Below are 25,317 nucleotides of genomic sequence, written 5' to 3'. Positions count from 1 at the left end.
GTCTCACGAGAGCAGAGTGGAGGGGCAGAATCACCTCCCTCGACCTGCTGGCCACACTTCTTTTGATGCAGCCCAGGATACAGTTGGCTTTCTGGGCTGCAAGTGCACATTGCTGGCTCATGTCCAGCTTTTCATCCACCAGTACCCTCAGGTCCTTCTCCACAGGGCTGCTCTCAATCCCTTTATCCCCTACCCTGTGTTGATACTGGGGGTTTCCCCAACCCAGATGCAGGACCTTGCACTTGGCCTTGCTGAACCTCATGAGTTTCACACAGGCCCACTTCTCGAGCTTGTCCAGATCCCTCTGGATGGCATCCCATACCTCAGGCGTGTCAACGGCAGCACTCAGCTTGGAGTCATCGGCAAGCTTGCTGAAGGTACATTCATCCCGCTGTCTATGTCATTGATGAAGATATTAAACAGTACTGGTCCCAGTATGGACCTCTGAGGGACACCATTTCTCACCAATCTCCATCTGGACTTTGAGCTGTTGACCACTACCCTCTGGATGTGACCATCCAACCAATTCCTCATCCACCAAAAAGTCCACCCATCAAATCCATATCTCTCCAATTTAGAGAGAAGGATGTTGTGAGGGACTGTGTCAAAGGCCTTACAGAAATCCAGATAGACGACATCTGTAGCTCTTCCCTTGTTCATGTGATGTAGTCACTCCATCATAGAAAGCCACTAGGTTGGTCAGGCAGAACTTGGCTGTTGGCTGTCTTGAATCACCTCCCTGTCCTCCATGTGCCTTAGCACAGCTTCTAGGAGGATTTGTTGCATGATCTTCCCAGGCACAGAGGTGAGGCTGACAGGTCAGTAGTTCCCAGGGTCCTCCTTTCTACCCTTTTTAAAAATGGGTGCAATGTTTCCTTCTTTCCAGTTACCAGGGACTTCACCTGACTGCCATGACTTTTCAAATATCATGGAGAGTGGCTTGGCAACTACATCAGCCAATTCCCTCAGGACTCTGGGATGCATCTCATCAGGTCCCACAGAGTTATGTATATTCAGGTTCCTCAGGTGGCCACAAACCTGATCTTCTCTTATAATGGGAGGGACTTTGCTCCCCAGTCCCTACTTTGTGGTCCATCCACTCAAGAGGTGTGGGAAAGGAGGTTGCCAGTGAAGACTGAGGCAAAAAAGTTGTTGACTGCCTCAGCCTTCTCATCGATAGGTTCCCCTTGATTGGGTGGCCTGTAGTATACACCAACCACAAGGTTCTCTTTGTTGCCTTGGTCTCTGATTTCTACCCATAAGCTTTCAACCTGCTCATGGCTATTCTTCAGAGACAGATGCTTGCACTCTATCCATTTCTTGAGGTAGAGGGCAACACATCTGCCCCTCCTCCCTCACCTGTCCCTCTGAACAGCTTGTAGCCATCAATAGCTGTACTCCAGTCATGGGATTCATCCCGCCAAATTTCAGTAATGGCAACTAGGTCATAGCTTTCTAGCAGCATGGTGTCTTCCAAGACCTCCTGTTTGTTGCCCATGCTGTGTGCATTGGTGTAGAGGCACTTCAGCTGGGCTGTCGGCTGTGTCTCCTTCTTAAAGGAACACACCTTAATTCCATTGAAGTATTTCACTGGTGTTTTCCTGTTGGCTCATATTACCTCAGGAGCCCCTAACTCATCTCCATAAGACTTCAAATGTGCTCCAGTGTAGCCAGGATGTCTGAGAGCTACAGGCTGAAAGCCCTTACTAGCATCCCGACCCTCTAACCTTGGTGTGTCATCCCGCAGCTTGTCACCGGCAAGCCTGATATTATCCCCCTCCCCCTTCAAGTCTAGTTTAAAGCTTTGTCAATGAGCCCTACCAGCTTGTGAGCAAAGATCCTCTTCCCCCTTTGAGAAAGGTAAATCCCATCTGACACCAGCACGCCTGGTGCCATGTAGGCCATCCCATTATCAAAAAACCCAAAACTGTGGCAGTGACACCACCCACGGAGCCATGTATTAATAGACTGGGTGTGTCTGTTTCTTCCAATGTCACTGCCTTCAACTGGAAGGAGAGAGGAGAAAATAACCTGTACTCCAGCTTACCTTACCAGCCACTCCAAGTTCCTGAAGTCTCTGTTGATCGCACTTGGACTACGTGTTGCAGCTTCATTGTCACCCACATGTAAGAGCAATAATGGGTAATGGTCTGAGGGCCATACCAGGCTAGGAAGTTTCCTAGTGATCTCCTTAACCCAGGCCCCAGGGAGTCAGTAGACTTCCGTAAGAGGAGAGTCTGTCCAGCATATTGGACCCTCTGTTCCCCTCAGAAGGGAGTTGCCTACAACTATAACCTTCTTTTCTTCCTTGTGGAGGTGGTTCTGATGGGGGGGGGGGGGGGGGGGTGTTAGGCTTTTCTGACCCTGGCAACACCTGTGGTGCAGATGGACCATAATCCACATCATCCATTGACTGTCATTCCACATCCAGAGCCTCATACCTGTTGTACAGAGGCACCTGGGAAGGTGAGGTGGGCAAGGAGAGGGTTCGCCTGCCACCCCAAGTGTGGACTTTCCTCCATTTACTCCTTTCCTTTATGCTACTGCCTTCAGCCTGGCAGGGGGAGGATACAGGATCCCCTTGGATCTTGGTTTTTTTCTGGTAGCAGTTCCTGTTTCTGTCTTGAGCGTAGAGCATGGTTCCACCAGTCTGCCTCTTTCTCAGACTCCCTGATGCTTAACATTTCTACTTCCTCTCACAGCTCTGTCACCAGGCACCTGGTCACACCTCACACAGATGTTCTCACTACTGCCATCCATTACCAATGAAAGGCTCTGGCATGCCCTGCAGCCTGAGACCTGGATGGCTGCATGTTTTCATGGGAGCTCTGTCATAGAATCATAGAATCATAGAACGATTTGGATTGGAAAGGACCTTAAAGATCATCTAGTTCCAACCCCCCTGCCAGGGGCAGGGACACCTTCCACTAGATCAGGTTGCTCAAAACCCCACCCAGCCTGGTCTTGAACGCTTCCAGGGAGGGGGCAGCCACAACTTCTCTGGGCAACCTGTTCCAGTGTCTCACCACCCTCACAGTGAAGAAGTGTCTGGGTTGCCACATCCCTTCTGCAGGGATACAGCTTTCTGCCAGGTGGATACCATAGCTCCTTCTGAGAGGGTGATGACCAGCAACTGAACTCACCTCCTGAGCTGGTAAGGTGACTATGCCCTTCCTGCATGCTCTTTCGCGTGAACTGTGGTGCAAACTGCCACACTACGCTCTGTTTGCAGTGTTCCTGGTTGCTAGCACTCCCTAGGCTGCTTTTTGTAGGTGTGTCTTGCCTCATTTCTTAGTTAATGGTTAGAGGCATCAGTTGTAATTCGTTTTAAAACTCTTGCATTGCATGGTTTAGTGTTTTAGCTCACTGCTTTGCCTTTGTCAATTTAGAATTTCAGTCTTTGATACCATCCCTCATATCCTTGATTTTTACACTGAGGTGGACTTCTCTGTTTAGTCCCTTCTTTTTCTTTTCTCCCCTAAATCTTCTATTTTCTCTGCAGTTTTGCCACGTTGATCTTTATATATCTGTGTGCCTTTGAGTAAATGAAGGTTTAATTCATTAACATCTCTATATTGAGATCTTATGCCAAAGAGGAAAAACACCTAGTAGCATGCATTACATTTCTATTCATGTAAAGAGAACATACTCCACTTGAAAAAGAACAGATACATAACATGCAATCTGAACACTCCATAACAGCTTCAGTAGCTGAATCTGAACTAGGTCAGAACATGAAGTTGCTTCTTTGCCGAGTATGCTAGTTTTTCTGTTCTTTATTTTTTCCTATACTGGCATGTTCCATATGAGGTATAAATAGATAGATAGCCTGTCAAAAACTGTTCCTCATTAAATCGTAATTTTTAAATTAATGTATATTCTTTATATTTTTTTTTGCAGAAGGAGTCATTATATCTATTTGTGTGCTGATTTAAATAACCATATGCAACTTTAGTTAAATAAGTTGACCTTATTTATTTTCCTATAGAAGCACCAACATATACTATATCAGCATAGTGAATATGGCATTTTCAAAGTGTCTTTGTAAACTAGTAATGTAACAATTCATAATTACAAGGGGGAAGAAAGCAGCATTAAAAAAAATATACCACCATGTTTGAGGAAAATAGAAATAATCCTAAAACATAATGATAATTTTAAAATGCAAACATTTCAGAGGAGCATTGCCTTCTATATACTATTTGATTTTCAGAAATCATACTACCTGACTTTGCAGAGGATGATTTTCCAGATATACCAGAAATGGAAATAATTAAAAAGAAGATTGACCTTTTCATGCATGACTGGCAAACAGTGGAGTCAGAAATCAAGCAGTCATCTCTAGTTCAGGTTGTTGTTTTAGAGGTTGCTGAGCAAACTCCAGAAAGTCTGCTTAATCAAACTGTGCTGGTTATGGAAAGTAAGTAATACTGTTTATGTGATTTACACTTAACCTACCAAGAGGGACTTTGGAGAGCTTGTGTGATTAATATATTATGGGGGTAGGTTATACTCAGTTCTGTATTATTCACATGAAGTGGGAACAGGACATGCTGTGTTCTGTGGGTGAGCTGAAAAGCACACGAGCAGCCTTTAAGACATAGGAGGACTGGGGAATATATATATTTAAAAATATATATATATGGCTATACAAATATGTACATAATAGCTCCCTAAACATTCTGGCAGTGTATTTCCCCAGTTGCTTGCTCTGTCTGTTCATATCAGGATACTGATTTGAGAAATGGACAGATAACAAAGGTTCACTAATGTACAACATTCATTGAGGTCAATGAGAATTTCAGGGTGTGTAATAATCCAATCTACCCACCTGCATAGATTGTGTTTCAAGACTGGATTTCTACAGTATCGATATTTTTTTGGCAAATTACCTTTCTTCACTTGTGTGCTCAAATCTCTTAACAATTTTTGAGTACCGGATAAATACTATTAATATTACATTTTTCCTATCATTACTACAATGCAAGTGTTTTATTAACCAAAACATCTAGTGTGCTAACTTTATAATCAGATAAAATTTGACTGGTGATTTTCCCCAATGAACAATAGGAAAAAACCTGTTGCGAACAGTAATGGCACTATCTGTGTGTGTTTGTATAAAACTCTTATAGTACAAGTTCCCATTGAAAATACCAATTTACTTCAACCAAAAAACAACCAGTAGAATTTCCATTTTTGGAAGAACGCAATATATAACTTCCTACATCCAGGGAGAACATCTTGTTCTAAGAGTAGGAAAAATAAAATATATAGTTGGCATGATTTGCTTTCTCATATGTGCTTACTTTTATGGACAAAGGGAATATATTCTGGCATAGCCAAATGAAAAATATTGAAGCAGAAAAAAACCCCTAACCTTTTCAGAACCTTTTAAATATCATGGTTGGGAATTATCTGCTGAAGACTTAGATGAGGAAGCAGAAGATCTGGCTGCTGAAGGAGAAGAGGAAGAAAAAGAAGTTGAAGAAGAAAATGAAAATGAAGAAGTAAGCATGCTGGCTTTGACTATTTATGCTTTTGTTTTAACTCATTTATTTTCAGTTTGAACACAGCCCCAGAGAAGTCAGATTTTGCACCTGATTTTCTATGATCCGGTTTCAGCCTTCTTACAGAATGAATATCAGCATATGCTTCAAGAATGCTTTCATTATATTCCTATGTTCTGGCTGATAGTAGTTTTATTCCAGCAAGAAGCATAAATACCCCATGCTAATAGAGAGTATGTATATCCCTAGTTTTGCCAGATGGCAAAGAGGGGTTTTATTAAAGAAACAAATGTGAAGTTTGGTTTCTGTCAGCTAACAATTCTATGAGCCAAACGTCAAAAGATGGAGACTCCTAATGTGCAATCCTCTGCTTCATCTCAGCTATTGATAATTTTCAAATACCCACTTTAATGAAATTAAAAGTGTAGCTTTGCCTTTCTTTTATTTTCATCCTATATTGAAGATTCCATCCCCAAATTTAACAGTACAGAATATCCTTCTACTGTACTGGAGCAGTACTGAATCGATTTTTTAGAAATTCATTTTATTGGATAAGTAATCTGACTTCATAATACCAGCTCTCATTGCCTTTTCTGAAGAGTTCTACTTCTGCACATTTAAAAGCAACAGAAAGTGAGTTTCAAGAACACAGCAGGAAAAGATTTTATCACAGATACTTCTAGCCTAATTTTGGTCTTCAACAGCTAACTATGATATTATCATTTCAAATTTAAAATGGTCATTCTTTTCTCAATAATTCTCTCACTAGACTGGACAGTTTGTTTTCTGACTCTGAATCTGAAAAGTGTGTATTTTTGTAGACATCTTCAGATTACAAACTAGAATACCATTCTCATTCAACGCTCAGTTGATGTATTTGGCATTACTTAATCTGATCTACTTGATCTACTTAATCTAAGTGGACTACTGAATTCAAGTAGTTTTTGAAAATTTTCATATTTTCAGGATGAAGAAAAAACTAAGGAAAATAAAAGGCACATGGGAGACACAAAACACTTTTGTCCAGTCAGTCTGAAAGAGAACTTTGTCCTTTACCCAGGAGTCTATGAACATGCAGCTAAGTATCAAGAAAAGTTTTATTACTTTTCAACTTCTGAGTACAGAGATAAATTTTTGAAGAACCCTGAGGAATATGTGGCTCACAATGAACCAATACAGGTGAGAATCTTCAAAATTGTTTAAAGCAGATAATAACAGATTAAAATCACTATTTTCCATTCCCATTTATAATCTTTTATTATTGTCGATTTTTTCTAGGCAACAATAAATATATCAGGCAAGTCCTTGGAATAAAAAACCACATTTCTTCCCTAGTGACTTTTTAGTCATACATTGAATTAATTATGCAAATAAAGCAGAAAAGAGAGGAAGATTATAAAGGCTTACAATAATAATAATATGTAATTAACAAATCACACATATTGGTGTTTTTTTACTATCTTTAAGGTGGAAGAAGGGTAAAAGAAGGGAAGATTTACCAGAATTGTGTAATGAAGTTTCATTTTTACCTGCTGACATCAACTGTCATAGTGTACTTGTTCACTATTTCCAGAGAGCAGGTAGTCTGTCCGGAACAGCAATAGAAAGTTTGGAAAAATTAAAATGCAAAATTATGTGACTGTTTCTGATGCAATTTTTCTAATGACATTTTGGAAGTGAAAAACAGTAGGGGGTGCACTGTAGACTCCAAATTGTTACAAAATATTCCAATTTTGTCTTATAGGCTCCTCCTTTACGGGTATGCTTACTTGGGACTCATGGAGCAGGTAAAACTACTTGTGCACGACAGATAGCAGACAAATTAGGCATTTTCCATATTCAGTTTGAAGAGTATCTACAGGAATTGATCTTACCCAAAACTAAAGTGAAAGTTGGGCCCCATTTTGATGAAGAACCTGAAGATTACGGTAAAATACCAATTCTATCACAGGAACTGGAAGACATCTCTCAGACCATGACTAAAACTGAGGCTGAAAAAAGCAAACAGGTAATAATCTGATCTTTTTTATGTCCATACACAAAATAACTATTTTCAGACAAGAATAGGAATTTCCTATGAAATTTAGCTTGATAAAAATTACTTACATAAATTATTTACTTGGTGAAATTTGGAACTAATAGTTCTTGACAATGTTTTCTTATGAATGCCACAAACATTCTTCAAAACATTTCCAAGAATTATGTATAGTGTTTTTTCTGAATAGTAGAGATAGACACTAAATGGGGCAAAGAAAGACAAACTGAGAAAAAAAAAATGAAGGTCAGAATAATAATGGGAAGGTATGGTTTCCTTCAAGTACTTAGAATATGCAGGTTCAGTCTGGTGCATTTCTCCAATTGCACAGGAATTTAGAAATGTTCACCAGCAGTGCTCTCTGCACTCTCTTGGGGCAAAAGAACAGAATGCCTCTACCAGCCCTTCAGTCTGAGCATCCCTTGTCAAAAATCTGAAATATTTCAGTGTTCATAACAGGGTAAGATAACATTTTTTTAATACAGTAGGTTTTGTAATCTGGATTGTAGTGTTGTCTTTGCCTATTGGCAACAGAGTTTCAAACCAGAAAAAAACTCTTAGTTAGCATAAAATACGCCTTGTAGTTAAAAAACTGTTTCAAATAGCCAGATATTCATGATACTGGTAAAATAATTCCTGAATTATAGTTTTCAGAAAATTAGTTCTTTTCCTTAATCAGACTGAACACTGGTTCAAAATTGTTATAAATATACATTCTAAAACCCATCTCTTAAAGGGTATAATTTCTCTGAACAATAAACATTTACATAAATGTTTATCAGGAGAGAGTGATTTCTTTTATTAGCCAGTGATATATTGAGAAAAACAAACAAGGTTTCAATGCAAATGAATTCTTCTTTAGACAGCAATGGATATGATAAAAGCCTTTATTGTATGAAGTCTCAACACAGGTATACAGCATATAAATCTTTCAAAAAATGCATAGTACAAAAAAATTGAAAATCTACCTCCTAGACAATATAAATAGGGTTTATCCAACTCTCAAAGCTTCAGGAATAAATAAGTTTCTGCATCACATTCTAAGAGACGTTTTTTTTGTGCTCCTGATACCTGCTATGTTCCTTCAAGTTACTAGTCATCAAAGAGCTTCAAAGACTTCCTACTACAGGATCTAAGGAAACATGCAGGAGAGGAAGCAGGCTACAGAGGAGGCATACAGAAACAACATCCAGGCACAGTATTAGGAAGATGAACACTCAATGGAAACGGAAACTATTGAGGGATCTGAAGGGTAGCAAGAAGAATTTCTACAGAACAACAGTAGCAAAAGAAAGACCTAGAAAATATGAGTCTGCCACTGAGTGGGGCAGGTGACCTTTTGATGAAAGACACTGAAAAGGTGGAGGTGCTCAATGCCTTCTTTACTGTGGTCTTTACAATCACACTCTAGTCTGTGACCTTCTAGGTCTCTGTGCCTAATAGAAAAGCATGAGTAAAAAGTGGTACTACTCACAGCAGAATAGGATCAAATTTGGGATCATTTATGTAATCTGGACATATACAAGTCAATGGGCTGCATTCACAGGTGCCGAGGAAGCTGCCAAAGGTGCATTCAAGGCCACTCTCTATTGTCTTGAAAAGCAGAGGAAGTCCCTGATAACTGGAAGGTAGTGTTCCAGATGAAGTAATACAAGAGCAGCTAATGCTAAAGTTCTTGTAGGCAATTAGGAGAAACTGGGATCATTTCCATTTCTATTCCTCTGAACTGAACTTATGTATAATTAAATACTTAACAATCATGCTTGGTTTTAGGTTTCATTAAAACTCATACAGCAGCAATTGCCCCAACTCTAGGAAAGTACCCAACCCCAAGCACATGGAAAATATCCCAAAATGTGGCATGTACTACAGCGAAATGGGGCAAGTGAGTTTACTTTGGTTTTGCTGGTTTAAATCAAATGAAGACAGTACCTACCTACCTTAGTCAAAAATACTAAATGTGTCAGGTAGATATTTCCTTCTTTCTGTTGTTTTTTTTGTTTGTTTTGTTTTACTTGTGGATTTTCTTTATATAAAGGAAGTGGAGTTAACTGATGAGGAAGAAGCAATCAAAGCAAATCTAATGGATGATAAGGCACTGCCTCCAGAAGTCCTTGATAACATTGTTCTTGACTGGTGGAGGAAAGAGCCATTCCGGTAACTGTAATTAGACTCTCTGTTTCTTTAATTAATCTTAGAAAGTATATCATCCATTGTGTCCACAATTACAAATAAGTACTGCAGATATTATTTCAATGCTCTTGCACTTCTTATGAATCATGACCTACCTCTCAGTCTCAGGTTTGTTGCTCTATTTTGATTGATACTTTGACAGTAACATAATGTCTCATGTGCTCTACACAGGACTAGACAAAAGCACTTAGTGCACTTGAATTGGATTAAATCTCCCGAATAGCCAGGTAGTTTTCATGGGCTTACAGGATAGATACGTAAATAAACATTTTATTTTTTCATGTAATTAATTAATAAACATGGAGAGGTGGAATCCAGCTGTAACTATTGGTTTGCATATATTGTAAATATTGTGTGGAAAGCAAAGACAAAGTATCAATGTTCTCCAAAATAACACAGAAGCAGGTTATCATTTGCATTCATCACAATCTGCACTCCAGTGATATATCCACAATGGACTTCCTTTCATATCAGAAAGTACATCCACACTGTGATAAATGTGGATACATTGTGATAAAAGTGGATTATTGTTACATAAATAACTAAGATCACTGACTCCTAGAAAGCGGACTGGCTTTTTAGGATGTAATTTCAGCAGAGAAAATCCTTTTTTCCATGTCCTATCTATCCCATTCATTTCTGTCCAGATCATACCTGCTGACAGCTTGACCATTAGGTTTCAATTCCTAACAGTATGAGAAATGCCTTTAAAAGAATAAACAAGATCTTCAAATAAACTTGTTCTGTCAGTCCACAGATAGGGGACAAGGTTCTCTTAATGGTGTAAAAATAGGGAGATCAGTATTAGGAAAAAAGACCAAAAATTACCCAGCATTACACATAGTGTTGTAATGTTATATAAATTCGGTTTAATCAGGGACTGTATAGAAGAAGAGAACCTTCACCATGATATATATCATGATCAATATCCTCCCTCCAACTTTTTCCCACAACACCCAGGACCAACTATTCTTCCATCTGCTCCCACTCCTTGTAGCTTCTTTGGTTTTCTGCAGTTTTAGAATGTACTGTATTAAGGTCTAAAGTAATAAAGAGAAATATTCTTATTAACACAACATTCAGCTTTACAGAACTACTCATCTAATTTGGGATCGTAAGAGCTCCAACAGGCCACAAAGCTTTCCAGACATATCTGACCTGCTTTTAATATCTGCAGGAAGGGAGATGTAGGTCATGCTGAGTGGCAAAATTCTCATCCTATACTAGAGAAGAAATTGTCAGGCATTTCTGAAGAATTTTCAGGCAAAAAGATTTCTGTGGCAGATGTTACCAAAATAACATTGGAGGCACCTTCTATTTTTCTGAGACCAGTAGCTAAGAAGTACTGGTTTTAGAGTCACACAAGCAATACTGAGGACACAATTTATTTTGCTTTTTTAAAAGTTATTTTTAAGTAATTAATCTCTGCGCATTAAACCCTCAGAAGAAATATATTTGTTAGTATACCAATTAAAACACATAGTGAAGTGTCAGTTTTACATTGTCAAAAGATAATACCTGAAAATAGTTTTTTAAGTTTACTCTTAACATATACATTTAATAAGGGATTTTAATTTTTTTTTTCAAATTAATTGCATTTTCACTGTGTTACACTTCATACTACATTGTGTAATGATATATATCTTATTTTTCCAATCAGGTCCACAGGATTTATACTGGATGGTTTCCCTCGTACTTTAGATGAAGCCCAGTATTTATCAGAACGAGGACTCTGTCCTGATGTTGTGATTTATATTCAAGTAGAAGAAAGTGACATTCTTGACCGTCTTTTTCCTCCACGTCTGAAAAAATGGAAAGAAAGACAACATAAAAAAATGGAAAATAAAAAGAAACTGAAATACCTGAAAGCAAAAATAAGGGTAAGTTTTCAGTCCTGTCTACTTTTTTTTGTAATTTCAGCAGCACAGGAGGTCTGAACACAGATTCTAAAACTCCCAAAGCAGTCAGATATGGGAGCCAGGAGACACAGCCCCGCACATTCATAGCATTCCTGGATTTACCATAGGAAACAAAAAGAATTTAGGGCTCCTTTCCTCCTCTGTGCAATTAATTCATGCAGGAGTTTAGATATCTTGCAGCCCAAGTGTCTGACAGAATGCCATACATCTGGAAAGTCCTGGACAGAAGGCAACTAGATGGAGAGAGTGAATATGGTCATAAAAAATCAAATACACAGCTCAAGCATGGTTTTGCCGTTGCATCTCAGATTCCCTGAGCACATGCTCTTGGGCTGATCTGTATCTCCCATTGGCTTACTTCATAGCTACTGTATGGTGTATGTGTCTGTGTTTCCAACTATGATACTCTGCACAGAAATGTAACAGTACTAAGCCACATTCTCAGTGCTGTTGCAGCTGCACAGTCTCCCAGTTGAACAAAGCTGTGCCTACTGCTGAACAGGTTACAAGTTACTCGAAGTAACCCGAAACCTCTATGCAGACTTTTACAATCAGCACATGCAATATATTCAAGGTTCCTAACTTTCTATAAAAGTGAGGTAAAGTACTTCGCATGTACTGTCAGAAAAGGTCTGAGCATAAGTTACTACAGAGCAGCTGACACACACAAAGTCAGGCCAATGGAAGTCGGGACAAGGCTCATAGAATACCAGTAAGTTTTCTGAACTGCTTGTGCCAAAGGTTGGATCTGACAATGCATATAATCTAGGAGAGTTAAAATATTTTTTCAAATTAGTCTTTCTGGATGCAAGTTGGAAATCTTGCTGGAAAACGTGCATTCTAGTGACCAGTCTGCACTGCTGTACTAAGCTTATCCTGTAAGTAGTTACCCTGTTAATTCAAGTGGCAAACGACTGTACTACAGATCCTAGGGTCCAAACTTCTAACAGTGTAGGCATCAATATGGCTCCTGATGACAAAGCAAAATAACAGGTTCCTATTTAAACACATACACAAAACACTGATACAAATTGACAAAGGCATTAAGAAGTAAGGAAAGATCAGAATCAGGATCTCCTGAGTAAGAGCAATTTGATATTTTTGCTCATGTGTATTGCAATATAGGTTTTAGTTACATATTGAGTACTTTTTCATAGCATCCAGTTGGTGAGCAAGTTGGCGAGGATACAGCATTGCTGGGTGTACTGTTATCCCTTCTTTTGTTACTAAAGCTGGAGGACATACAGTGAATCTGTGAAAAGCAGACAGACCAGTTGAATGCTACCCTAGAGTTTCCTTCTCCACTGAAAGAAGCTGGCAAAAGGAGACTAAGAGCAATGGGTACACCTGCAGTGCAATGTCATTCAGGAACACCGGAGTTTAGTCACAAGAGTAGAGAAAATTAGTCTCTGCAGAGTTTCTTGCTGCTCTGCTTAGAATGCTCTGGTATCCAGGCCACTTTGCTTGGAGTGAACATGGGTTTCTAAAATTGCACTATTGCCTGTGTGTTGATATACTGTTTGTCTGATCTCAGTTCAGGTGACAGCACTACAATGTGCATGAACAGCAATGACAGTTGAATCCCCATCAAGCCCACTGGCCTTAAGTAGAATGCTTCTGCATATTACTTCTGAGTTAGGATTTAGCCATCGGGTATTTGACATGTATACTGAGTATGTATGGAGGACTATTTCAAATGCTTATAATTTGGTCAGACTTGGGCAGTTCTAAACAGCCAGAAGGAACAGCACACATTTAATAATACACTCAGTCACCCCTTTGCCAAATGGCAGAAAGCACCTCTAAGTTTAGAAACTCTACTTTACCGATAAAAATATTATATTTTCAGTGTGATCAGAATCACAGTCCTTTTTTCCCTCCTAATCTCAATCTCAAAAGTTGCCAAATTGGCTTTACTGAAATTTACTTACTTACATGTTCACCTAGTAGAGAGGTGTATCCGGTCTGCAAAATTTCAAGCTGCACAGATAGTATTTTTTAACATTAGAAGCAACTGGAAACTGGAAGAGTTTTAAGGTGGAAAGAACATTATTTCTAGGTCACATTACCAATTCTCAGAGGAGAACTTTTATTAGCAAATATAATTGTCTTCTTACATCTTTTTTTCACTAACAGGATGAGAAAATTGCTAGAAGAAGAGAAGAACTTTTAGCAGAACAAAACCAAAAGAAACAGGAGGTAGGAAAACAAGCTAATAAAGATTTTAAACAGAAGTGTTTGCACTCATATCTTAGAAATTTCTAGAGCTTTTAGTCACAGAGTTTTCAAGGCAATGTAGAATAGTAAAAATGTGATAGACTGTCAAAAACTTCCACTTTCAAAAATAATTTGACAAGATGTTTAAATTGTTTTAGAAACTATTGGCTCATGAACACAAAACAATTTTAAAAGAATTCTCAGTATGTGCTCTAATTCAGCAAAATACTTATGAATGTGTTTAATGTATCTAATTTGTAAGCATAAGAGTGGCCCCATTAATTGCAATTAGGCATGTGTTTTAAGTACCCTGTCAAATCCATAGTTAATCCAGAATAGGATTGTACCATGATTTCTGCCCAAACTCAATTACAAAGTATATTTATAAAAGCATTAAGGTACTACTGGACTGCTCATGAAACTGTCAACTACACTTTCAGCTGACATGCTGAAAAAGTCCTGCCAAACTACAATACCATGTACAAAAAAAATACTCCTCTTATCAGAACTGCAGTGTAGCACTTCATTTTTTTCAGCACTCTTGGAACTGGTACAATACATCACTTACACACTATGCAATACCTCTGTATTTTCTTCGGAAATATGATTCTAGAATTTACTAGATTTTTGCTTACGATAAAGGATGCCCAAAAATGAGGTTTTGTTGAATTTTTCTAATTAAAAAAGAGACAAGAATACCATATGTTCCTTCAAAACAACTGTATCATAGACATGAAACAAAAAAATATTTTACCTTTGTAGGCTTTAGCAAGTAAGGAGCATTATGAAGCCGCTGAGGAGGATGAGAATGAAAATGAAGATGTTGAAGCTATACTTGAAGAAGAATTTTTAGAAGATGAAGAAGAAGAGGCTGAAGAAGAACAAGAGATTGATGCAGTTGACCGCATACAAAATGAAATTGCAGAAAAGTTTGATTCAGAAATAGGCAGTTTACAAGGTGTACAGGTTCCTACTCCACTGCTTATTAACTTATATGATTGCATGATGCAAGAAGATTTTTCCATTTTATTTGTCAAATTTAAAAGTTAAAGTGCTTAAACATTGTGCTGTTGTACTCATGATCTAAATATGTGAGCAAGATGAAGGCTGTAATGAAAAAGTATATACTTTAAAAGCATATAATTTATAAGACTAATATTGTGGGGTAAAAAAACAAAGGAAACTTTTGGGTACACTTACCCAGTCTTGGGGTCCTTATTTCCTTTTTGATAGGTCAGTTGATGCAGGTAACCAAACTAGAGAGTCATAAACATAGGAACAGTATTTCAAAATATTTTTTAAAGCAAAACTCTTATTAGACAACTCCAATTTTTTTATACAGTTCTTAGTTACGTAATCTTCTTGAAATCAGTGCAATTACCTATGGTGAGGGAACCACATCTAACTTTAGATATCTGCAATGTTAATGCCCACATCTAAGGCAGTAAGTAGATTGGTGCCATTTGTTTACTATATACTAAGTATTTTACTTCAGGAGAAAACTAATAGTGATTTAGAAGAAACACTATCCACTAACCAGAGAGAAAGTTTACAGAAGTAGATAGCCAAGACATAGATGTAAGATTTGCAAAATGAATCCATCCTTTTCCAACACCATAAGTGTGACTGATTCAAGGTTCACTTTATTTTAATAGTTAATGGATTAAATGTCAGGTGAATCAAGAATAGACTCCTAACATTCTTTGCACTACAAGAAAGCACAAGCTGTGTGGGAAAGATTCATGTTTTGTGCTCAGAGATTCACCTTTCATTTAATTTTGGAAGAAGGTGAATTAGAAGTGCATTCAACTTACAAAAGTGACTGTAAAATGTCATAATTTTATTGAACTACTCAATGCATATAATCGTGTATCCCAATGATAATCACAAAAATAATTTTAGGGGTTCTGAATGAAGCCTGTGGCTAATTTCACTCTTCTGAGTATAAACTGAGTTTGCAAAATAGAATTGGAAAGAATTTAGGATAAGGCCCATGAGAGACAGTAAACAAGAAATCCTGCTAACAGCCTTAGCTCTTTACGTGAAAGCTAGTGGAATACTATAGTTCTTGGAGCATTTTGTCATTTGGGACTATATTGTCTGCTGCATTAGTAAACTGATGAAAAATTTCATCAGAAAAAGAACAGGCAATATTTTTAGAGAGTAATTAAATACACTGTCCTAAATTGTTTGGAGTAGGGAAAGAATGATATTTGATTATTTTTTTAATAAAAGATACTTCTCAAGCTTTACCTTTATCATAGTTCTCAAAGTTAACTGTCAGATTGTCGGGGGGGGGGGGTGTTAATAGTGTGATACTTAATATAGGCTGGGTAATTTAAACTTCAGTGGGCAGGAAGACCAATTCTCATCTCAAATCAAATTTTTCTGATTTACGGTGACTGAGAACATGCTCAAGAAATCCTTGATAATTTGCAGAAAATCTTGCTGTCAGTTATTATTAAAAATCTGATCATGTTTATAATTCCAATATTTCATTCTGTTTTCATTAACCAGGAAGAACTTGAAAAGATGTTAATACCGCAAATCGAGATCAATGGAGGACGGAAGCCTCACATTGTACGCTACCAAATATATAGCAAGCTGAATTCTCTAATGGAAAATCGTGGAAGCATTTTTGAGAAATGTTACCCAATAAGTTTGCCACTTGCACATAAGATGCTAGTTTTCTCATACAAATTTCAAAGTTCTTTTGGCCAGTGGGATCCAATCAAGGTAATGTTATTAAATAGCTGAAGAATATTTTCAGGAATTAATACTTTTAAAAAATATATTTCACATTAAAAAATATTATCAAACAGTAGCAACTAATACCAGAAATGTTTAATGAAAACTACATTGCTGAATCAAAACTGCACCACTGAATATACACAAAATACAGCAAGCATAGATAAAAAAGGTGTTAGTCTTTTCAGCATTGCAGCTGAATTAAAGCTGAGAGGCATTTAGTAAAATCTGTTACGTTAGCATTGGTGACACAATTAAAGGTGGCACTGAGTCAGAAAGAAATGCCTAATTCTTAATGATACACAAAACACAGGACAACAGCGAAGGTCTGAAAGCCTTCCAGAAGTAGTGAAAACAAACTGAAAGGATGTGGGGTTTGAATTTGTAAGAAGACACACAGGAGGCCACCAACCCTAGCAGTGACAAAAAAAGTAAATCAAATGTTGAATTTATGTAATTCATCAGCAGTAATTCTTTGTTGTCAAAATTTACAAATTTTGAAGAGCAACAAATTTAATTCCAAAATATTTTACTAGAGATCTGGAAAGTCAAGGTCAGAGAGTACTCATGTCTATCCCCAAAAGTAAGCTGATACAGTTTTATAGGTAGCAAGTGAAATGTTAGTGGGTAAACTTTTGGTTTCAGGGCTAGAAATAAAAGCAGCTTGGACTGTGAGTAAATCAGAAATAAAAAGGAGTATTGATTAAAAAAAAATAGTGAACGAAATACATAAAACAGGAAGTTCCTGAAGGAAACATACTTCGGCCTTCATTTTACTATGCTCATTAATCAAGTAACTTTTATTTCCTGTTGTATGGTCATCATGTTGGGTCTTCACCTGTTCCACCTGTTTATCTTTCTTTAACCCTGGTGATCAGAATTGTATACAGATCTGCTCTTATTACAGCTTTATATAATCAAAATACATAAAATGTTTTAGGATCAGAATTGCCTTTTCCATGGCTACATCAAACTGACATCTAATAATCTAAGGACATATTAATAGAAGTAGGTATTTCTTCTCTTCTGTCATTTCCAATTACTGAACCCTAGCTTGTATGTTTAATTCTTATTAGTTCCTACACACTAGACCTTGGTCTTTGTTCTATTAGATTTCACTACATTTTTGTCATTCCATTTATCCAATTCATTCATTTATGCTGTATAGTGGTTTTTTACCAACCAAAAAGTACAATTCAGTTAGAAGAAATAAGCCGTAGAAAGTTATTAGATAAAATCAGAGTGGTGTGTTGACAGTGGAAATGTACATGCTGACAATAATGAAAGGGAAATAGGATCATTTTAAGGGTATTTTAGGATAAAATAGAAATGATGAAATTGATTACAGACCAGAGGTTTTTTGTAGAAAGGCAGATAGAGTATATGCCAATTACTTTTAGATGGGGGCGGGGGGGGGGGGGGGAAGTAGTTATGCAACTGATTAGATAAGCAGAGAATAAAAATGATGGGCTGAGGGAGGACTGGGAGCAGATATACAGTAGAACAAACTCCTGACATCTTATAAATTGAGGGCAAGCACCCTGAAATTACTTGATGCATGAATAGGAACCTAAGAATCATAGAAGGGTCTGGCAAGGTAATGCCACGCAGTAGAACAGTCCCATCTCTTACTGTAGCAACCAGATAAACTTATCTATATATTTAGTGACTCCTTCAAAGTAGATTTGTGAGGTACAATTTCCCTCTACAAGAAGCTGAGCTGGCTCTTCCTCATTATTTCATATGTGTGCCTGTAACTACTGGGTTTTTTCCTTAATATATTTCAAATTCATCAATACAGGGTCACATTTGCTGGACTATGTTTGCCAGGATCCATCCTGGAGGCCTCTTCAAAAAATGGTCACTTTCTCCACCTTCCTTTTTTGTGGAAGGAAGGCCACTGTAAGCAATAAGTTACACCTTAGTCAGTAACAATTTCACTTCTGAGTCTCTTTAGAACTGTAAGGTGAATGCCATCTGGTCTGGGCAATTTTTTCTACAGATGTCAACAATTTCTTCTAAAACATCTTTTATTGACACTTTAAGGCAGTTCCTCCAAGAAGGGCTGCAACAGGAACATGACTAAGTTCTTCCATAGTGAACAGTAGTGCAAAGAATTAATCTAGCATTTCTGCAATTATCATTTCTGCCATTAGTGCTCCTTTTACACCTCAGTGATCCATCAACACTACAGACTTTCTAGTGGGCTGTCTGATGTGTTTGAAGAGGTTTCATCAGCAGTGTATGTATTTTACCAAAAGCTTTTTTGCCTTGCTGTAGTTTTACACCTCACCATAATCTAAGTATTGATATTCTTTTCTGTTTTCTTCATTTGTACATGACTTCCGCTGAATACAATATTCTTGGTGTATCTTCTACTGTCAGGCAGATAAATGGTTTAAATTCACAGAGGAATAAAATTATTTTCTTTATTCTTTGAAAATTAAAAAAGTATTATGTTTTATCTCTTTGACTACACTCTCTTGATGGACAGAAAGTGTTATGGTACCACCTACTGGAAATAGTGAATATTCTTTCTGTCTTCAATGTTTACTTCATCTCTTTGTACAAGAATTGCATATTTATGGAAGTTTCTCAGACTCAGACAAAATATTATGTCCATCTGTATGAATTTCAGAATGCTTTGATGGTTTGTTTCGTACAGTTGGTACTCCTCTACCTGCCGATAAATCTGCTTCTGTACGACAGGGAGAGAAGGCTTTGTCAAACCTAATCAACTGCTTCCCATTTTGTATATGCTACAGCTAACTGAAGGAGATGTAATCAAGCCACAACAAAGCCCTGAAAACACAGTCTTTCCTGTAATCCATCGACAATACATTTATTTCTTTTCAAGTAAAGAAAATAAAGAAACATTTATGAAAAACCCCATCAAATATATTCGTCAGCCAAAACCTAAACCAGCTGTGCCCATTAAGATTGCAATCGTGGGACCTCCAAAATCTGGAAAGACTACAGGTAGGAGCCAGTATTATCTATAAAGCAACACCTTACCTAATGACTGAAGCTATATCTGTCATTATTGCTACTAAAAAATCATAAACATTAATATTATTGGTCTTCCTCCTTTTCTTGCTGAGCACAGAATCTTTTAGTTACATTCTGTATTGTCTCATTTGACAGAGAGATACTTACGCATTGTCCATCTGAATTTTATCCCAGCTTCTTAAGAAGTTAGTGACCTGGACTGGCACTTAGAAGACTTATACTATTTGTACCCCTTGTATTATTTCTGATTATTTTCTAATTGTTTCTTATTTCTTTCAGTCAAGATGATCTAAGATAAAATGAAGAAATATTCCTACGATCAAGGACCAGAACTCAAAACTCCGTATTCCCCAGTCTGTTTCCAAACTTCTAGACTAAAAAACCCAAGATTTCTGTCTTTGTCCCCTCTCCTTCCTCCACCATGACTCTTTCAATCCACAGGTCTTTGCCTTTAACTGGAGGAGGAGAAAATTCAGCTTACACCATAGCTTAATGATTAGAATAGGGAGTTAGAAAAAGAAGAGACAAGTTCAAATTATCTCACATTAAGGAGGAAATTTTAATCATATTTCCCATTTCCTGGATAAATGATCTAACTGCAAGGCTGTTCTGTAATAGGGGCTGCAGTGGCAAGCGTATTTTCTAATATATTTTGTTATAATATTAACTATTGTTGCTGAAGTTTGTGCTGAATTGAACGCTGTTAGTGCATTGGGCATGCTCTGCACATATGCAAAGGTTTGGGCCTTTTAGGGGCCTAAGCAGGGTTAGGTACCCACTTACCAACATTATGCATTGGAAATGACCCAGGGAATGAGCTGAGAAGTTAGCTTCTAAGGCTAAGGACATACTTTAACAGACTGCTAGGTTGTGATGTTGCTTACCTAAAAGTTGTGTGTTGAAATCAAAATTTTTTGCAGTTGCCAAGAAATTTGCAAGCATGTATGGGTTACTGCGCCTCAGTATGGGAGATGCCATACGGCTAGTGTTAAACAATCAGCCAGAGACTGAGTTGGCATTAATGTTAAAGCGGTATCTTCACAAAGGACTGACTGTACCTGATGAACTGGCCATCCACGCTCTAGATGTGGCTCTGATGAATCACGTGTGTAATACCACCGGGTAAGCGTCTTGTTTGGGTTTCAGGGTTTTTTTCAAGACATTCCAGTCCCTTCATAGGCATTGATTCCCATGTTATCACTGTAAAACAATTTCACTAAACACATCAATGTTTTACGCATTAAAAAAATAACCCATACAAAATGAGGTTCTTCACATTATTCTGGGAAACCAGACTGAAGCATAATTTTCTGCAATTTTCAAGTAAGTATATTCCAGTAAATACAAGTAATATGCTTTATGAAAGTTAAGTTATTAAGGAGGAACTGAAACCAGCGAGTCTTTCCATCTCATTCATATGTGATCCTGATTTCCTAGGCTCTTTCTCCACCACTGACACACCTTCTAAACTCGGCAGACTTAAAAAGCTCCATGATCATGATTTCATGACATTCAACTTCTCTCCCCAAAAAGAATAACTGTTAGAGGGAAAGGCACTTCTGGAATAATCTCTGAAAATTATTTGATCTTGAGATCAGAATTCTTTCAACTTTTCTTCCATGTTAAATACTGTAATATTGTTTCAGTATATTTTGCCCCAGTATTGCCTAATATGTGAAAAACACTTCTTCTTCAATATGATTTTAAAAACTCTATATATGATATAAAAAACTCTTAAAATACTGTAAATCATTTTACTTTCCACTCTGAAAACTACTCCTCCTAATCCATATGGAGATTTTGCATAGTTATTGATGGGTCCGAATTTTGAAATCCACCATTTCTATAAGTCAGATCCATCCACTTACATTCCTATACCTTTTGCCCTTTGTGTATTTGCTTTACTCTTTACTATTTCTGATTCTATCTACTTGATTTTTTTTTTTAATTTGACTGTAAATTCTTAGGTGTGAAGACTGTGTCTATCAACTTAGGGCAGCAATAACTTCATGGCATGGGTGTTGACTTCTGTCTCTTGAGAATGTACTAGGAATATACATAGCCTTAATGGTTAATTAGAAACTGACTTGGGAAAACTCTCTTTCTGTTTCTGTTTGTATACAGAGTTGTAATTGATGGATATCCTGTAACTAGAAAACAAGTAAACCTCTTGGAATCAGCTAGGATAATTCCAGTGAAAATATTTGAACTAGAAATGGATGCAAAAGAAGTGTTCAGAAGAGCACTGTTGGAGAAGGAAAGCATGAACAGGTAGTGATGCACCCTGATAGCAGTATTTTTATTCACACGATATTGTCATTTCTGTATTTATGTGCCTCAGTGCTGTACCCAGAGAGGCTGTACCTAAGCTGGTGCATAACCTAGCTGTCTTCGAACTCTATCTGAAAAGACATGGGCACCAGTCCCTCTACATTCTAATGCTTTGATTTCCATAGACCAGAAATGAAGACATAAGGGATTTGTGGCGTGCTCTGGCCAGACCCCCCAACTGCATGGCTGAGGTCACAGATGGGCAATGCTGTGCACCCCACTGCTCAGTTAAACTGTTTTTAATGAAACCGTCCATCAGAAATGTTTTATTCATCAATTCAATTATTATGATCATAAGGGATATTGATAATTCATCTAATAATGTCTTTTTAAAGTCTTAATTGGAGTTCTTTTAAAAAGATGGAAATAACATATATTTTAATAACATATACAATTCCTGAGTTACTCATCTAAACCTTTCAGTTCAGCTCACTCCCTTCTTTGTTCTTCTAAGGAGATAAATATTCTGCTTAAAGAACTGTTGGTTGTTTTTGAGGAAGAGCAGTAAGTAGTTTATAAATGGACAGAGAATTAAAAAGAACAGAACATTCACCTTAAAATTAAATTGTATAAAAACCTGGTTCTCATTAAAGGAAGTGTTTCTAAGAAGTTCCAGGTAGCTTACAGCATTACTGCATGTCTCTTTCATTTTGTCTCTTTCTTTTTATCAAGTAATCAGTACAATGTGTAATTGTTTACTGAAAGCCTAAAGACAATTTGCATTGCAAAAAATTAAATTAATGGTCTTTTTGAAAGTATTTACTTTAAACTTTTCATTTTAAATACCAAACTAATTACATTTCATAGGCTTAAATACAAATCAAATGTGAAATATCAGATATTTCTGAAAGGTACAATTTACAGAGAAATTAATCCTATTAAAACAGAAGTTTATCTTTTTTTTGGCACCATTTAAATTAAGAACCAGAAAAGGAAATGCTTCTACGTTCTAGTCAAAATATCTCTTCTGGTCTTGCACAGTACTTTTAAGAGGTCAGATGGATTATTTTCATTTATGCATATGTAAATATGACAGACAGTTTTCAAAATATATCCAGAGATAATGGTTACTTCTTCATTTCAAACAACAGCATAATTCCAAATGAAGCCTGTTTTTCAATAAACAATTGACTTCCATTTTAAAAGTCTCACAGCATTTTGTCTAGGGTACCATTTAATGGTGTATTGGTAGAGTGTGTTAGTTAATATGTGCTGATACCTTCCAAATCCTTTACAAAATTATTGATTTGTATTTGGGACATAAATAGCAAAAGTTTTATTCTTTGTTTCTGAACATAACTGTCTGATCAAAGTATGCTGCTTTTCCTATGCAACTGGTAATATTCTTAATATGAAAGTTGTATTTCTCAGGTACATTCTACAGTGTCAAATGACCAGAATTTTGTAAAAAAGGACTTAAAGTGAACTCTAGAATTTACACCTGAAATTCAGTGAAATTATCTAATCTTCAGACTTTGATCAGTGTTTTTTTTCATTGTCTTCAGACCTCCCTACCTTGAACATGACAGCTCACAGATTCTAGCTATTAAAAATTCCTGCTATAAACAGCACATTGATGCAATTAGGACTTACTATAAGAAGGAGCATCAGAACTGGTGTGTGATTGATGCCCTTCAGAGCAAGTGGTGGATCTGGAACAAAGTACTGCAGGAAGTTCAAGTGGTTGTTAAAGAAATCCAGATATACCTGGAAAGAATAAGAGAAGGTAAAAGAAAAACAAAGTTTGCCAGAATAATATTTGTTCCTTTAAGAAGCTGCAACGTAATGAGTGCATTTCACCTTCAACTTGCTTTGGATGAAGCTAATTCTTGGGCACGTACATACCCTCAAATTCTTTAATCTTGAAGAGAGCAAAGACACTGACTACAGTACAGTCTGAGACCATCCCCCGAAGAACAGAGTAACAGAATACAGCTGGAAGAGCTCTCATGGTCCATGGCAGATTCCTCAACATTGGGTGGTAAATCTCAAAGGGTACCCCAAAGTATACAGGGGGAACTATGACTTGCAGCTTCACTTAAGTGTCAGTGGAGGAAGAGGGAAGGAGGGAGAAAATGTTAATTATAACTTCAGAATTTAGGTTAAATATGCCATCTGAGTTAATTTCTGTGCTGTGGGAGGAAAACCACAGTCTACAATGACACTTGAATTTTTGTGTGTCAGCATTGGTCAAATATGCCTTTTAAACATGTCTGTACAGTTTAACTAGAATTCCTCTGAAGGGCAAAGAGACTTTATCTTACGTCCACCTTTTGGTTTTAACTTTTACAGCTCTGTGGCTGCACCCTTCTTAAAAGTTGCAGTCATAAGCCAAAAAAACGTAAAATACATTTAACTTTTTCACATCAAGCTTGAAAAGCACAATTTTTAAATAGTTTGGGTTTTATATGACATTTTATTCAAAATTTTGAATATATTTCATCCAGATAGACTGTAGCATTTGCAAGACGTGGATGAATAAAGGGTACACCTTGTACCTTGCAAGACGTGGATGAATAAAGAGTATACCTTGTACTCTTTTTTGCCAATGTAAAGAAATAGATAATAGCTGAAATGTTCCTCAGCAACACAAAGGAGTAAAACAATAAATCATAAATAAAACTGTCCCAAGGAAAAGAGACTAATAAGTTAAGCATGCAGAGTATCCCACATCATTAATTATTATAACTCTGATGTGCTAGAAAAATGTTATTAAAATTAATTTGTAGAGTGGGTTGCAACTTCATTTTAATATCAATCTATAAAATTTGCTATTTTAATTCTCATTATTTCATATAATTTTCACATGATGAATTATAATATGTTGTAAACTATAACATTTCTGTATAGAAGTATTTGATGTTTCCATGTCTTTCGTTAATAAAACTTTATCATTAATTGTTTTATTAACAGGAAAAGCAGCCAGCATTGCTGATTTATGTATCACTCCCACAGAGCTGCAGTATCGGCTGGGGGAGTTTGGACAGTACTGTCCCGTCAGCCTTGCAGAAAAGGGTGAATTGGTTGACTGCTCTGTAACATCGTCACTGCAGTTTGCTGCAGAATTTCAAGGACACTATTACAAAATGGCTTCACAGGAAGAACTGGACGTAAGTGTCAAAAAGCAGGTCGAGAGGGGATTAACGGGAACAGGCAACATTGTTGCTTAGGTTCTTTGATTCCATACAGAAACAAGCAGTATGCACTCTGAACTAAGACTAGTGTCGGTAGTATTCAAGCTTTTGTTCTATATACTTCTGCTATCAAACATCTAGGCAGACAAAATGCAGCAGGGGGTCCATTCAAACCAAAGTTCCTATTACAAATTCTCATAGATTAAATATTCATTTTAAAACAA

At 37.1% G+C, this 25,317-nt stretch overlaps 1 protein-coding gene across 1 annotated transcript in view; it reads left to right on the top strand.

Annotated features, from left to right (window-relative positions):
- AK9 (adenylate kinase 9) overlaps positions 1–25,317 on the top strand; it is a 77,530-nt gene that overhangs the window by 46,886 nt on the left and 5,327 nt on the right. The window contains exons 19-32 of the mRNA XM_074864587.1: positions 4,214–4,420; positions 5,386–5,507; positions 6,474–6,686; positions 7,252–7,515; positions 9,581–9,699; positions 11,396–11,615; positions 13,791–13,853; positions 14,634–14,837; positions 16,389–16,607; positions 19,385–19,598; positions 20,549–20,750; positions 21,753–21,899; positions 23,465–23,685; positions 24,873–25,069. Coding sequence (XP_074720688.1) covers positions 4,214–4,420; positions 5,386–5,507; positions 6,474–6,686; positions 7,252–7,515; positions 9,581–9,699; positions 11,396–11,615; positions 13,791–13,853; positions 14,634–14,837; positions 16,389–16,607; positions 19,385–19,598; positions 20,549–20,750; positions 21,753–21,899; positions 23,465–23,685; positions 24,873–25,069 — 2,612 coding nt within the window. The remainder of the gene's footprint in view (positions 1–4,213; positions 4,421–5,385; positions 5,508–6,473; positions 6,687–7,251; positions 7,516–9,580; positions 9,700–11,395; positions 11,616–13,790; positions 13,854–14,633; positions 14,838–16,388; positions 16,608–19,384; positions 19,599–20,548; positions 20,751–21,752; positions 21,900–23,464; positions 23,686–24,872; positions 25,070–25,317) is intronic.

The sequence above is a fragment of the Strix uralensis genome, chromosome 3 (genome assembly GCF_047716275.1).
Source record: "Strix uralensis isolate ZFMK-TIS-50842 chromosome 3, bStrUra1, whole genome shotgun sequence".
Taxonomy (NCBI): Eukaryota; Metazoa; Chordata; class Aves; order Strigiformes; family Strigidae; genus Strix; species Strix uralensis.
The sequence above is the reverse complement of the archived record's forward strand: the minus strand, read 5'-3'. Positions and strand labels throughout refer to the sequence as shown.